General features: G+C 38.6%; 1 protein-coding gene across 1 annotated transcript in view; it reads left to right on the top strand.

Annotated features, from left to right (window-relative positions):
* Nucleotides 1-3251, top strand: part of Adgrv1 (adhesion G protein-coupled receptor V1) — a 440726-nt gene extending 437475 nt beyond the window's left edge. The window contains exon 90 of the mRNA XM_090331049.1: nt 2549-3251. Coding sequence (XP_090187175.1) covers nt 2549-2667 — 119 coding nt within the window. The 3' untranslated portion in view covers nt 2668-3251. The remainder of the gene's footprint in view (nt 1-2548) is intronic.
* Nucleotides 3252-16825: the final 13574 nt, after the last annotated feature.

The following is a 16825-nucleotide window of genomic DNA, read 5'->3' as shown; positions in this document are numbered from 1 at the left end:
TTTATTTTCTGTTTTCTCAATGCATAAATGCAGGCCTGAGATTGCCTGATCTTTAGTTTGCTTTTCTAAGAAAATGACAATGATGCTGTTTTGGTTAAATGGATTGACTTTCCAATTTTAACAGCTTACTCAATTTTTAATGCATTGTCTTTGGAAATATTCTTAAAGATTTGGGGGTTAATTTATCAGAGATAAAAGTCTCACAGATTTTTCTGCCTTGGCTGGCTCAGAAGCCTGCCCCTGAATTGAAGAAATGATAAAAGGAATACATAGAGATGTGTCAATATAAATCCATAGCTTCACTTTCAGGTTGAAAATAGCTAAGTAACTTTGTACCCATAAGAGATCAGCTCAGTCCTAGAAGAAACTCTCCAAGAGGCAAGGGCTGGAAAGCACCTTTTAGGGGGTTACAGCCAAATGAGGGAGCATGGTAAAAGCCACAGCTGATGGCAGGAAGACTGATACTTTTTCTGGAGAAAGAAGGAAAGGGCAATGAGTGCAGAATGGCTTGGAGGAACAGCCAGGCAAGATGGAAGAGGAGATGTCAGGAGCTTGGAAGCAAAATCTGATTTACCAACACCTTCTACATTGTCTGAACACCCACAGTAGCCACAGTAGCCTATGAGCCACAAGAAGGATAATGTAAAATAAGTATGTAATCTAACAAAAATGTTCAAAGAACTGTTATCTTTGCATAAGTAACAGTGGCCTTTCCTGAGGTGATGGGGGTCTTGTTTTTGCTTTTGTTTCATCTTGTTCTTCCCTGTGGTGCTGGGGATTGCATGTGCTAGATGAAGGCTAGTATCACTCTGCTACATCCCCAATGGGGTGGGTGGTGTGTAGGGACAATGAGATGCTTGGTAGCACTCCGGTAGCACTAGCTGGAGAATAATCATGAGTCAGGTGGATCATGTTGGCTTTAAAGTGAGACTCAAGACTGGGCCACCAGTGCTTGACACAGCTGGAGGAGATGTGAGAGAAGGCGGAAGAGCTCTGTAAAAAGCCAGCAGCACTGGGGCCGGGAATTTGGCCTAGTGGTAGAGTGGTTGCCTAGCATGCACAAAGACCGGGGTTTGATTCCTCAGTACTTCATACATAGTAAAAGCCAGAAGTGGTGCTGTTTCTCAAGTGGTGGAGCTTTAACCTTGAGAAAACCCAAGGACAGTGCTCAGGCCCTGAATTCAAGCCCCAAGACTGGCATAGAAAAGCCAGCAGCACATCAGAGGAAGAGATGGGCAAGTTATGTACATGGCACAGCAGCAAAGGATGCAAGAGTTTTAAACAACATGCTACAAAGGACAGAGACCCAGGAGAGGGAGCACTTGACTAGAAGGAGGAACAGCAGGCTCCTGCTTTCTTCTCCAAACAGGTTATTCTGTAGCTGTCATCATCTTCCCATGGGTGCCAACTCCAGAATTGCTGTTCCTCTATCACAGGGAGGGATGTCTCAGTCTCCCTACACACACACACACACACACACACACACACACACACACACACACACACCACTATTTTATCACTCCTCTCCCTTTTTGCTGAGCAGAGTGATGAGTAAAGGGGAAGGGCTGGGATCTGTAATGTCTTGCTGATTCATGCCAGCACAGCCTATGACCACATCCCAGTTCTCTCTGCCTGTATGTGAGAAAAGAGAGACAAAGACAGAGAGAAAAAGAAAGAAGACTACATAAGGGTGTATGTGTTCCTCTCCATCGCAGAAGAGAAGAATCAATGTCAGTCTGGCACCGTTTTAAGTTTTCTGAGTTATACTGAAATGGGGAGGGAGAGTTATGGCATAATGGAACTTCCTGCCATGGGAAATTCTGGTGTTGTCCTCAGCAAAACAGCTAGTTAGCTGTTCTGGGATTCCTGCACATAGAGGTTTTGCACTGAGTTACATAACTGCCTTTATCTTGGGATCAGCCTGATCCTTTAGACTGAAGGACTCCAGGCGTCACCTTCCCCCACCCAGCCTGAGCTTGCTTTTCTTTCCTAACACTGACAGACAGTATCACAGGATTGAACTGCTGGCGTCCAGGGAGGGTACAGGGTGGAGGTTTCATGTGCTCGAATAACAAATACTAGCCCCTGGCTGGAAAAATTCAATAACCTGCCTGATTTCCTGTTGTGATAAACCCTTGAGTGAGAAGCTCAGCTCTCTGGTTGTTAACTGTAGATTACACCTGTCACCCTGTGGAAGGAAGCACCAATTTAAGCCTTCAAAAGTTAACTTCTCCTTTTAAAAATGACTTAACATTCTTCATGCATTCTACCTATAGAGCTAGTTTGGGGTTTTGGTATTTGTACTCGTACAGAAATAATAAATGTTATTTATGGCTGCATGTATCTTAACAGTTAATTCATTACATTAGGACTGGAGGCCTGGCTCAAGAGGCAGAGCACCTGTTTAATAAGCAAAAGGCCCTGAGTTCAAACCTTAGTCACACACACACACACAAAAAAAAAAAAGGAAAGAAAGGGAAAGAGAAAAGAACTCATTGTGCTAATTGTCTTGCTTTTTGTTTTTGATTTTTTTTTCTTCTGTTGCAAGGTGCTGGGCTCAGTGTCAGTGACAATGAATCTGGTCAAGGCAGCCAAGAGGGAGGCACGTTGACTGACTCGCAGATTGTGGAGCTCAGACGGATACCCATTGCTGACACCCACCTGTGACAGCCTTGTTCACCTTTGGGACAGGATAGCTTCCCATTTGTACTAGATTTTGTACTAAAGCCCTATTAATACCTACACCCATGTACTAGGGATCTGTGTGCCGTGCTGAACGATTAACATCGAAGTGAATGTTACATTTGGAATAAAAATTACATATATATATGCAACAGTTATGGTGAAAGACTGGGTCCATCTGTGAATGAATAGCATGTACCTATTCTAATCGTATTAGTGGTTGTTTAATCATCCTATTTAGCTAACATTGTTTAATGAAAGTAATAACCAATAAAAACAATAAAATACATTTGGTATCACTCAGGCTCATTATTTATTAAGAGTTGTTCCTGGGCACAAATAAACTGTATGTATATTTCTTCTGTCCTTGAAAAAGTGACCTAGATGTAGGTCTTTTCTACATCTCGAAAACTTTAATCCCTGGAAAACCTAAAGTGTATAGTCTGTGGACGGTCCTTCAGCCAAGTGTTAACCAGGCTACTGCAGCTGGCTTAGTGGTCCGTCATCTGAATATGTTTCTGCTTATTATAAAATTAAGGCTCTGAATGCTTCCCAGAATGAATGTTCTGTCCCCAGTTAAAAATAACTCCCCCAGCTAAGAGGAGGATCATCTGAACAGTACACAGTCTGCTTCAGAAGAAAAAAAAAAAAGCTTTCTTGGTTTGAAATGTTCAGTTTCTTTGTCTTGGAATGAGAAATCAGAAAGTGAATCCTAGAATACTGTTCTGTCTGAGAGTACCTCATTGGTGGCTACCATCCCAGAAGATTCATTCAGAACAAAGTTGTCCTAAGGAAAGCTTTTTGACCTTTTGTTTGAGGATTCTTAAGTATTTTTAAAAAGAAATCAGTAACATATCCAAAAAATAAATCAAATTTAAATAAAGAGAGTTCTGTTCTGTCAATATTTTCCTTTAAAGCTATCATTGAAACTTTAGAATGATGTGTCTTTGCTCTTAAGTATGGGTTTATGAGCTGACAGGGGTGGCTCACACCTGTAATACTAGCGCTACTCAAGAAGCTGAGACCTGAAAATCAAGGTTCAAAACCAACCTACGCAGAAAAGTCTGTGAGACTCTTATCTCCAAATAACCACCAAAAAGCTGGACTGGATGCATGGACCAAGTGATTTACTGCCAGCCATAATCATAATCATAATCATAAAAGCCAGGTGAAAACACTTGGTCCCAAGTTTAAGTCCTGATATTAGCACTATTGTATGAGAAGAAGAAAAATAAAGAGGGGGAGGAAGAAGAATAGCTTTATGTTTTATGAGGTTGTATTATTATATCTTGATAAACTGACTTCTCTTCTTGAGAGGTCTCCCTTTACCCATCTCTTCCATTTGTATTGAGTTTTACTTATAACTAGAATAAAAGGCCACATCTTACCAGGGCATATAATTCTTTGTGAGAGAGTTTAGAAACCTTGGTAAAAAAGGTTAAATTTATCTTAAGTTATTTATATCTTTTAACCTACAGCACGGCACTATACTCAGTTCCATAATGGAATTTATAATACATGAAATGAAATGTGAAAATTTTGGAATTGGGAAGTATGTGAAAATTGTCAGTAGATTTTCCTGATTTGGGGGTTCAGATAAATTATTACAGAAATATAAGAGCACATTGCATGCCATACAAGCTACATGTTTTGCATTTTTGGAAGATTCCTAGATATTTAGCTGTCAAACACACACACACAATTGATGGAGCCAGAATTTAGCCTAGTGATAAAGTGCTTGCCTAGCATGCATAAAGACCCAAGTTCTATTTCTTGGTACCACATACAGAGAAAAAGCTGTACATGGTGCTGTGGCTCAAGTGGCAGAAACCTAGGCTTGAGAAAGCTCAAGGACAGTGCCCAGGCTCTGAATTCAAGCCCCAAGAATGGCAAAAAAAACCCCACAATTGTTGATCATTGCTTTTACTTATACATGCTTTCCAGATTTGAAAAAATACGCAGTTAAGATCCCCTTTCTTCCTCCAGATGATTAAGATGATTCTTGAGGAATTGCCAGCCATGTTCATAGAAACAAAAGGAAAACCTGCCACTGTTCAGCACTGCCTTTTAAATGTTGGAAGAAAAAACAAAGTATGTAGAATCCACAGTGATAGAACAAATAAGTTTCATATACCAACAGCTGTGGTAGTCTACGGTTTCCTTACATAGTAGACTACACTGAGACTCTACCAAGGTAGGATAAGAATATGTAGGAAGAGGTAAATCACCCAGAGTGACGAGAATGAAAGCTGAGTGACACTTCTTTCAACAGGTGATCCTCTTTTTATGTGTAATTGTATTTTATTGTTGGGGTGATGTATAGAGGAGTTACAGCTACATTCATCAGGTAGTGGGTACATCTTTTTTTAAATTTTATCTTATTGTTTGGGTGATATACAGAAGAGTTATAGTTACATTCATCAGTTAGTGGGTACATTACATCTTGAACATTGTTACCTCTTCCCGTGTTCTTCCCCTACTTTCCCTCCCCCCTCCCAGTCCTCTTCTTATCTCACATTGTGTTCACACTTTCAGGGCAATAAAATTCTCATTCTATAAAACTCATTCATTGGAGGAGGAATTTCAATACCAAACTTTAGACTCCATTGCAGTGCTATAGTGACAAATACACCTTGGTACTGGCAGAAGAACAGGCCTGAAGACCAATGGAATAGAACTGAGGACCCAGATATTAACCCACAGAGCTATGGCCACCTAATCTTTGATAAGGGAGCCAAGAAAATAGAATGGAAGAAAGACAGCCTCTTCAACAAGTAGTGCTGGCAGAACTGGTTAAGCACCTGCAGACAACTAAAGTTGGATCTTTCTTTGTCACCCTGCACCGGGATTAACTCCAAATGGATCAAAGACCTCAAGGTAAAAACAGGTGCACTGAAAACTTTAGAAGATGGAATTGGAGATACACTAGGTCTCTTTGGCACAGGTCGAAACTTTCTTAATAAAGATCAAGAAACACAACAAATCACAGAAAGTCTGGATAAGTGGGACTGCATTATACTGCAGAGCTTCTGTATGGTAAAGGACATAGCTAGTAAATTAACTAAAAAGCCTACAGAATGGGAGAAGACCTTCACTAACCATACAACAGACAAAGACCTCATATCTAAAATATATCAACAGCTCAAAAAATTGAATCACTCCAAAACTAATCTCCAAAGAAACAACCATCCCATTAAAAGATGGGCCAAAGACTTAAAGAGAGTCTTCTCTGAAGAAGAAATAAGAATGGCCTATGGACATATGAAGACATCTCTTACCATAAAAGAAATGCAAATCAAAACAACTGTAAGATTCCACCTCACTCCAGTTAGAATGGCCAGGATCAAGAAATCTAATGACAACAGATGCTGGAGGGGATGTGGCCAGGAGGGATCACTACTACACTGTTGAAGGGAGTGCAAACTCATTCAACCACTATGGAAAGCAGTATGGCAGTTCCTCAAAGGACTAAACATAGAGCTCCCCTATGACCCAGCAATTCCACTACTTGGCATTTCCTCAATGGTCCAGAAACAAGCACATACTAAATACACTGGCACAACAATGTTCACTGCAGCACTATTTACCATAGTAAAGATATGGAACCAACCCAGATGCCCTTCAGTTGATGAGTGGATCAACAAAATGTGGTATTTATACACAATGGAATTCTATGCTGCTGTCAGAAAGAATGACATCGCCCCATTTGTAAGGAAATGGAAAGACTTAGAAAAAAATATATTAACTGAAGTAAGCCAGAGTCGAAGGAATATAGGCTCAATGCCTTCCCTCATTTGTCATAATCAGTAGAAATCTTGGGCTCTCCTAGCAGAGATTTACAATAGAACAAAACCTACATTCATAAGGCCATATAGAATGATGCTAAATGAAAGGACCTCCAGGATATAGAAACAAAGGCCATATAATGAGTGATTGTTCTTAATGTACTATGTTATCTCTCATCTCTTTTGCTGTCCCTTGGTTATCTCATATTGTTACAGTATTTCACCTGGTTATCTGATATATTGTATATACACATATTTGGTTATTTGAAGTCAGATAGGGAAAGGAGGAAAACAAGATGAGGGGTGGGGGTGGGGGGGAGGGAAATGGGGACCAAGACATGAGAAAGGGTATCATTGTATGTGAAGTAATACACCTTCTATCTGGTGAATATAATGTAACTCTTCTAGTAACTACAATAAAAAATATATGAAAGAAAAACTCCTTCTTTGGAGCTATATAATTCAATATTATTTGGCATATTATATATTTTTTAAACTATGGTAAAACACACACACACACACACACACACACACACACACACACACATATTTGCCAGTTCTTGGTCTTGAATTCAGGGTATGGGCACTGTCCTTGGCTTTCTCAAGGCTAGAGCTCTACCCCTTGAGCAACAGCACCATTTCTGGCTTTTTCTATATATGTGGTATCGAGGAATTGAACCCAGGTCTTTGTGTATGCTAGGCAAGCACTTTACCATTAGGCTAAACTCCCCACTAGTTGTGGGGCTTGAACTCAGGGGCTGAGCTCTGTTCTTGGACTTTTTCTCAAGGTTAGAGCTCTACCACTTGAGCCACAGCACCACTTCCACCTTTTTTTTTTATACGTGTGTACTATTGAGGACTCAAACTCAGGTCTTCGTGCATACTAGGTAAGCACTTTATCATTACAGTTTTTCAGTATAGCATTAATTCTATCCACAGTGTAATTTGTGGTGTTGAGCAATCATCACTTCTATTTTCAAAATGTTTATACCTCCTTGGAAGCAAATTCTGTTTTCCTCATCACTATCACATTTTCTTTCCTACAAGCCAACAGCTAGCACTTCCTTTGCAATATCTCTGCTCCTGAATTTTTGCAATTTCTTTATTGTTCCTTCTGGCCTAAAGATTTTAAACTTTTGCATTTAAGAATATTAAAAATACAAAGGACCTTTTCTAGTTGGATGCTAGGAGAGTACAGTGGACGGTGCTAAAAACAGGTCGAATTCTTACTAACAAGGCAGGAGATCCCAGTCAAATTAAAACCTTAGTACACAGAGAACCTTAGTAAAGTAGCATAAATTTTTGCTTTGAATTGGTTTTCAAGATGTTTTCAGATTTAAAGAATATTTCTCATGTCCCTTAATTTGTCACAGAGATGTTCGAGTAGGTAACAAAGTCCCATGTAGGAAAGAACCTCCCAAACAGTTTCACCAGTCCTTGAGATTCTTTTGGAGTATAACCCCAGGTCTCTGGGCACATATGTTTGACTACTAGTCTTAATTAGATAAATTGTACGGGCCTTTTTTTAATGTGGTTGGATGACAAGATAGGTCTCCTCTAAGCGTGGTCTTGTAGGGAACAAAGAATACTGGGAGTGTTCCTATATTCTTTATAGCCTTTTAATTGTTCATGGCATGCACACAATCCCAATTTCTCTAACAAGATGAAAATAAATCAAAGGATGCATTGTCAATGAATAGTACTTAAGGGAGGAACTAAACTACACCATTACCTTGGACCCCTTACAGTATTTTTCACTGAAACTTCACCTAGATGAGTGCTGTTCTTGAAGATATAATTCAATTGGCACATTAATTTTATTCGTACTGTTTTTCTCACCCAATTTTTTAATGTATAAACTCCATACTACTAGAAAAACACAGACCTCGTTTTACAAAAAATTGAAAAAAAAGTCACAGATGCATTATGAAGCCATAACCCATCCTAGCTAACACATACCAAATGCATTCACTATTCCCATGCAGAAAACATTGATTTCATGTGATCTAGGTCTATTCAGTCATCTTGACAAGTTAGCAACTACCTTAATTAGGAAATTACTAACCTGGAGATAAAAGTGTGTAACCAAGAATATATCCAAGACAATTCAAGTATTTATAAATACTTCATTGCCATTGATTTATAGTTTACAAATCCCTTTTACTCAAGCAAATGTTTTTGTAAAAGACAGTTTATAGGTTTATATGGCTTCAGAAGGAAAGAATAATGGGTAATGATGCTGTTTTCCATCACCTGTGATCATGGGTTATTATAAGTATTATAACTGAAAAGAGTACCACACATCCGTGGGGTCTGCAGATGAAATAGTGCTTCAGTCCTGTGAGTTTCTTATGTCAGTAAACATAAGCACTCATGGCTTTTTAACAAATAAAATAATTCAGATTTCATTAGAGTCATCATAAGTAAGACTAATTACCTGAAATACTGCTCTAGGGGAATTCATGAGCAAAATCATGAACATGTTTCTTAACTTAGGAATGGACAAGTATAAGACAAATCTTTTCACAACATTCATTTGGGGTTTAGAATATGATGGCATTTTTACTTCGAAGTTGTGTGTGTGTTTGTGTGTGTGTGTATGTGTGTCTTACACACACTCACGCAGAAGACAATAAATATTGAGGGACAGTTTGCTATCAAAGCTGGGCATAATGGTACACACTTGTAAACCCAGTGCTTAGGAGACTAAGGCAAGAGGAACATGCATTCAAGACTACATGGAGATGACCCATCTCAAAAAGTAATAATTTACATTAATTTATAAAGCATGATTTACAAATGTTTTGAAGCCGGGCATAGTGGCTCACACCTGTAACTATTCCAGAGGCTGAGATATGAGGATCATTCTTCAAAGCCAGCCCAGGCACAAAAATTGGTGAGACTCTCATCTCCAATTAATCACCAGAATACTGGAAGTGGTGCTGTGGCTCAAGAGGTGGAGTAATAACCTTGAGCTGAAGAGCTCAGGGACAAGGCCCAGGCCCAGAGTTCAAGCCCCACAATCGACAAAAAAAAAAAGTGTTATGATAGATTGAACCCAGGTTGGGAAGGAAGTCCTGTGATTGTCTTATCTCCCTTGAAGCACTCAGAATAGCCAGAAGTGAAGCTATGGATCAAGTTGTAGAACTCCTCTAGAAGAAAAGCTCAGGGACAGCACACAGGCCCTCAGTCCAAAGCCCATGACAGACATAAATGTAAATAAATAAATAAATACCATTTTGAGAGAGAGTTAACTAACACTGTAAGGGTGAATATGGTTAAAGTAGGGTTTTTGGTTTTGGTTTTGGGGGGGTGGTGCCTGATTGGAAATTTTTAAAAAATGAAACTTGCTGAAGCAGTTTTGAAGAAGGGACAGTGGGTTAAAGGAGTTGATGGGCAGAGTGAGGTTGATCAGAACATGCTGTGTACATGTGTTGAAACGAACCCCCTTTGTACAAGTAATGAATTCTAATAAAAAGTAAAACTTTTTAACAAGACATTTTAAGACTGACTCACAGTGTATGAAACTGTTTATCATTCTATTACAGCTACTCTTATTCTGTATGCACCCATCAAAATCATCCCAACTACTCTTACATATTATAGGACATTTGTGCTAAGCACTTCATGAAAGTCTTAATAGAATCAGTATGTACACCAACACCAAATAGAACAATACTTTAGAACTGCTAACACATCATTATTCCTTTCCTGAACATTAAAATAATACACAGGAATTATGTAGCCTGATACCTCTTTTTAAAAGGCCATCTTTAGCTCTAAAGCCCATCTGTTCTGTGATGTAATGCACAATTTCTTTTATTTTGAAGATTGCATAATGAATATTCTATTGTGTATACATACCACATTTTCTTTATCTATTCATCTGTTAGCATAAGTCTAAGTTCTTTGCTCTTATGACTCATAGTGCTGCAATGGTTACAGAGTGTTAATGGCACTTTGGGTCTTTTTTAGCTCTTCTGGGTAAATAGCCAGAGGTAAGATTGCTAGATGCTATGGCAATTCCATTTTAAGCCTTTTGAAAAGCCTCCATATCTTCTATGCAGGCCACTTCAGTATGAGTTCTACCAGTTGTGTTCAAGATTTCACTTTCTCACCAAAATATTGCTGACTGGGCAAGGGAAGAAGTATTTATTATTGTTGTTGTTGTTGTTGTTAGTAGTAGTAGTAGTAGTAGCAGCAGTGTTATGTTTTGTTGGTTGTGGTGATCATGGGGCTTGAACTTGAGCCCTAGGCAATGGCCCTGAGTTATTTTGCTCTAGGCTAGGGCTCTACAACTTTGAGGCACAACATCACTTCTGGTTTGCTGGTGATTAATCAGGGATAAGAATCTCATGGATTTTCCTGCCTAGGCTGGCTTCGAACCATGATTCTCAGCTCTCAGCCTCCTATATAATGGTGTGAGCCACCATTGGTGCCAAACTCTTTTACTTATTTTATTTACTTTTGCTAGTCCTGGGGCTTGAACTCAGGGACTGGGCACTGTACTTGGGCTTTCTCAAGGCTAGAGCTCTACTACTTGAGCCACAGCACCACTTCTGGCATTTTCTGTGTATGTAGTACTGAGGACTTGAACCCAGGACTTCGTGCATGCTAGGCAAGCACTCTACTACTAGGCCACGCTCTTGGCCATCTTTTATTTTTCTTAGCTATACTAGAAGTGATTTCACTGATAAAATTTCTATCCCATGCATGTATACAATTTTTTCTGCTACTCTCTGATATTTCCCATCCCCTTCTATTTATTTATTTGTTTGTTTATTTATTGCCAGTCCTGGGGCTTGAACTCAAGGCCTAGGCACTGTCCCTGAACTTCTTTTGCTCAAGGTTAGTGCTCTGCAACTTGAGCCACAGCACCACTTCCAGTTTTCTCTGGAGGAATCAAACCCAGGGCTTCATGCATTCTAGACAAATTCTCTACCTCTAAGCCACTTTCCCAGCCATTCATGAGGTGTGTCTCACTTACTGCTTTGGCTTGCATTTTACTGGTAACTAGTGACACTGAAAGATTTCCATTTGCCTTTGGCCATTGCCATGTCTGCTTTGAATACTTAAACTGTCTTTGAACCAGATAATTACCTAACTCCATTAGGCATATAGACCACATTTTCTTTACCCATCCATCCATTAATGAGCACCTCTGCTGATTCCATATTTTAACTATTGGGAATCATGCATGATAAACATGAATATAAGGTATTTCTATAGTAAGTTGATTTTAATTAGCCTGGCTACATACTAAGAAGTCTTAAAGGTGGATCATATGGGAATTCTATTTTGAGGCGCCTTTGTATTGATTTCTGTAGTGGCTGCACTAATTTACTTTCCCGAGGGCAGCAAATAAGACTGTGTCCATGTCATGTCCCTTTACCACTTCAACCAATATGTCCTTAGTGGTTATTTACTGTTGTTTGTTTTTCTTGATGACATGCATTCTGAACGGAGTGAGGAGGATCCTCAAAGTAGTTTTGATTTACATTCCCCTGGTGGTTAAAGCTGTTAAAGCATTTTTAAATCTATTTGTTTAAATCTGTTTTATTTGGAAAGTATTCAGTGTGCTTGCCTGTTTCTTTTTCTTATTTATGTATTACTTTGCTAGTACTGGGACTTGAAATCAGAGCTTGGGCACTGTTCCTTAGTATTTTGCTCAAGGCTAACATGTTACCACTTGAGCCACAGCTCCACTTTCAGCTTTTTTGCATGGATGATAAGAGTATCACAGGCTTTCCTCCTGGTTGGAACTGTGATCCTCATATCTGGGCCTCTTGGGTAGCTAGGATTGCAGAAGTGAACTACTGGCTCCAGCTCATTTACCCTTTTTTTTTTTTTTTTTTTTTGCCAGTCCTGGGCTTGAGCTCAGGGCCTGAGCGCTGTCCTTGGACTTTCTCAAAGCTAGATCTCTACCACTTGAGCCTCAGCACTACTTCCAGCTTTTTTCTATGTATGTGGTACTGAGGAATTGAACTGGGTCTTCGTGCATGCTAGGCAAGCACTCTACCACTAGGCCAAACTCCTGGCCCCTTGCCCATTTTTTTTTTTTATTGGATGTTGTTTCCGTGTTTGAAAGGAATTATTTATATATTCTAGATATTAACTCCAAGTCACATGAATATTGGTGGAATTTTTGTCTCATTCGCATATGCTATGTCTTTGTTGATTATTTCCTTTGCAAAGAGAAGTAGGATCTGAGTTCAGGCTGGTACTGGCACATATAAAAGATAAAATGCCCAAAATCACAATTTATCATCGATGACCATTTTGAATACCCTGACCAGAGATAAATTCAAATGAAACCTACCTTTTTTGTTCATCTTTTCAGTTTGCTGTGATGAACTGAAACAGTGAAAGGTATACAAGAAAATGGTACCATAAAAGTATTACAACTAATTTTCTCAGAGGACAAAATGTATGTTTAATCCAATAAACATTTCTTTAACAGTAGTCATATAGTAAAGGAAGTTTAGGGGTTTTCCCCTTGTTTTTTAAAATTCTACTTTTTCTCCTTTTTCTCATTTATATACACTTACATAAAATAAATCACTTCTGCAAAGTAATATTTTAAGGGAAGTATCATATCTTTCAATCTGTGTAATAAAGCCAGAAGATTGTTTCAAAAACAAATATAAAGACCTAATATCCTTTCATTAGCTCTTCCTGTATCTGGAATCACTTGTCCCCAAAACAGAAGGAGATCTACTGTGCCCAGACAGAAGAGTTGGTTTTGGGAAGATCACCTGTACAGGAACAAGGAAACTGCCCAAGGCAAAGTAGCAAATTGATTAACCTTGGGCTACTTCAGTCTGGTTTCCTTATAAAGGTTAAAGCTGAAAGTACTTCCTTGTCAACTGATCTAGGTTAACTGGACCCTTTTGGACAGATTGCCATAAACGTCCTGTGTTTTAGGAAAACTGGCTTATTTCCAGATTTTTTTTGTTCTGTACAGCTGCAGTTTGATTAAATGGTACTTAAGACAACTGACTCCACTTTGGTTCTTTCTCTCCAGTTCAGTCTACAACAGAGGCCTCTCATAAATTATAGTATAATAAGAAAGAATTCCAATAAATGGATTAAGTTATATTAAGATGTTCATCAGCATGAAAAATAAATATTGAAAAGAATTAAGTGTGCCACTGGACCAATATTTAGCTCCTAGAAATTCTGTATGGACTCAGGCACCATGGCATGGACTAGTAGCCAGATTACCTAAGAAGGTTAAGCACAGGGATGAACAAAGAATGTTTCTCTTTCTGTTTTTACTCCATTACCCAGAGTTTGTTTAGCCACAACTCTAAAATGTTTTAGTTACTCTTTAACAGCAGAGATTAACAAGAGTTTGTGATGGCCAACAAAATAAAGGCACTGTTGAGTATGCATCAGCAGGGCAACAATCACAAAGGGGCTGACCCTCTGCTCCCAGAGAGAAGGAGTTTTCAGGTCCAGTGCACAGAATGGGAATCCTTCTCCTGCTGGAGCACTGCCTTCTGCCAAACCAGCACCTGCATGTGTGCACCTGCAGCCTGTGGTGTGAGGGAGGGGGATGGGGCGGGTCCATGTCCCAAGGTTGATCCTCTCCAAACACTAGCAAGGGGCACAAAAGATCAGCATATTTGCAGCTCATCAAGTTAGATTTTATGTATGATGATTTAAAACACCTCATTCTTTTTCCTTTCTAAATCATCGTAAATCTGCACCACTGGGTTCTATATTATATTGATTTTTTTTTACTTTTTTTTTTTTAGAAAAATACCAGTCTGTTCATACCATAAGAGAGTTGGAAAGCAGCTGATTTATTCTACCTTCTAGAATTCTCAACAACAAAGTAAATACATTTCATCATAGATGAGGCAGAAAGACACATCTCTAAGTGTGCTCAACTCAGGGTGCATTCTTGGCAAAGTTGTAGAATGCTTTTGTTCTTGTTCTTTTTCATGTCTGGATGCAGCTAGATTGTTCTAGTCTAAGATAGAGACACAAGTAGTATGGGAAATCTTTCTACCCAGAAAAAATTGTGATTTTTGTCTCCTTTTTTCCCCCTTCCTTTTCAGTTGTCTCTCATCTCTCTCCCTCCTCCTCCTCCTTTCCCTTCTTTTTCTCTTATTCTTCCTTACTCTTCTTCTTCTTCTCCTCCTCCTCCTCCTCCCCTGCATCTTAAAATTCTGAACAGAAGTATCTACTGAGGTTACATGTCCAAATATTACATGTTTTGTCATAAATTAAATCTAAATTTTAGAAAAGATGGTAGATGGGGCACTGATGGTCAATAAGAAGAACACCCAAACGGGGGAAATGGGAACAAGAGAAGTTAATGGAGTAAGTAAGACCAAAGCATGAAAATAAAGTAAGACTATGTATGAGAAAGTCAAAATGAAACACATTGCTTTTTTTTACTATTAGGCATGAATAAAATATTTTTAAAAGCTACATTAGGAAAATGAAATCATATTTTTGACAAGCAATGTTGTATGCTTAAGATGTCATGTTTATTAAGTTATATGGCTTTTCAACAAAAAATAATTGCATGCTGTCTTTGAAACATTTTAACCGAATATTTAAAAAATAAGTGAAACAACTAGCCAGAATATTTCAGTAATAATTTATTTTATCTACATGGTGTTCAACTTCCTTTGCAATTTAGACTAGTAGACTGTGTCTGCTGATAGTGAGGAAATCCTATGAAGGAAATTACTTTCCTGGATATGAAACAAAAGCTCTTATATAAATAAATATGACCAAGCATGGACTTTATAACCAAAGAAAACATATAGAACGTGTAATGGACTTTCCCAGTGAGTCTAATATCAAGAACAAATAAAAGTATGAAATCATTTGCACAAAGGGCTTGATTACAGCTCAGCACTAGAGTGTTTGCCTAGAATATCAAAGACCTTGAGTTTGATTCCTGTATTATGAAAATTTCTACTTAGTTGAAATTGCTACAGGTTCAAAACATAGTTATTAACAAGCAGAAATTGAACAAGCCTTAAAAAAAAAAAAAAACTGGGCCGGGAATGTGGCCTACTGATAGAGTGCTCACCTAGCATGCTTGAGGCTCTGGGTTCGATTTGTTGCTACCACACACACACACATACACACACACACACACACACACACACACACACACACACACACACACACACACACACACACAGAAAAAGCCAGAGGTGGTATTGTGGCATAAATAGCAGAGTGTTAGCCTTGAGGAAGCCCAAGGATAATGCCCAGGCCCTGAGTTCAAGCCCTAGGACTGGCAAAAACAACAACTAATGCCTGGACACTGGTGGCTCACACATGTAATCTCAGCCACTCATGAGGCTAAGATCTGAGAATCAACATTTGAAGTTAGCCAGAACAGACAAATCTAAGAGACTCTTACCTCTAATTAGCCAGCACAATAACAATGGAAGTAATGTGGCTCAATTAGTAGTCAGCCTTGAGTGAAAAAGCTAAGTGATAGCCAGAAACCTTGAGTTCAAGCCCCAGTACAAAAGAAAAATTGGACTTCATTAATAATACCAATATTTAAATCAAGGAGTTGAAGACAAGAAAACCAAAATGCTTGGCAAATTTGGAGTATTAACGAATTATCAGGAACTTAGAAAACAGAGCCAATCTAGATTAATGTCTGGCTAATTTATTGCAAGGTCATTTTCCAGGACAGAACTATTCACTACAGAGCTTCTCTGAAAGGCTTTTATTGCCAGAACCTAGCATTTTTCTAAAAGTCTTTTCAAATTACTATGCTGTGATTTCACATATGTAGACTCTGATATTACTTTATTTCTACAAAAAAAGTGCCTTAAATTTTTTGCTAAGGAGGCCATACTATGATGGTCAATTCTTTCTTGGTTTCTGTGTACTCTTATATTTGTGTAGAGCTATCTCTTGCAATGTATGGTAGTCTAGGCAATGTTCAGTAGATTTTGTTTTTCTCAAATACTCTAGGATATGCAATTGTCTCCTTGGAAGTATGTAATTAATTCACTTCACAAAATTTAAACTATTTCACCTCTTTTTTTGTCCTGGCAGAACAACTACCATCCTTCACAAAAGTTATTGAAATAGGCAAAACTGTGACCACAACTAAAAAAACTCTCTGAAAAATGGTAAACCTCTTAACTCACAGTGATTTATGCTTCTCTGAACATCCATGATTTTTCCAAAGCAATCTTACTGGACACTTTGACATTCACAATAGAAAAATGTCAGTTGGAAAAGTAGCACATGCTTTGTATTTCATCAACCTGGTTCTGGGCCTCATGTGATAAAAAGGTATAGAATGCAAGACCCTGAGTAGTCCATGAAATGACAATAGTTTTATTCTGTCCTAGGTTTAAATG

Source organism: Megascapheus bottae, chromosome 4 (genome assembly GCF_031878675.1).
Source record: "Megascapheus bottae isolate mThoBot1 chromosome 4, mThoBot2.hap1, whole genome shotgun sequence".
Taxonomy (NCBI): Eukaryota; Metazoa; Chordata; class Mammalia; order Rodentia; family Geomyidae; genus Megascapheus; species Megascapheus bottae.
The sequence above is the reverse complement of the archived record's forward strand: the minus strand, read 5'-3'. Positions and strand labels throughout refer to the sequence as shown.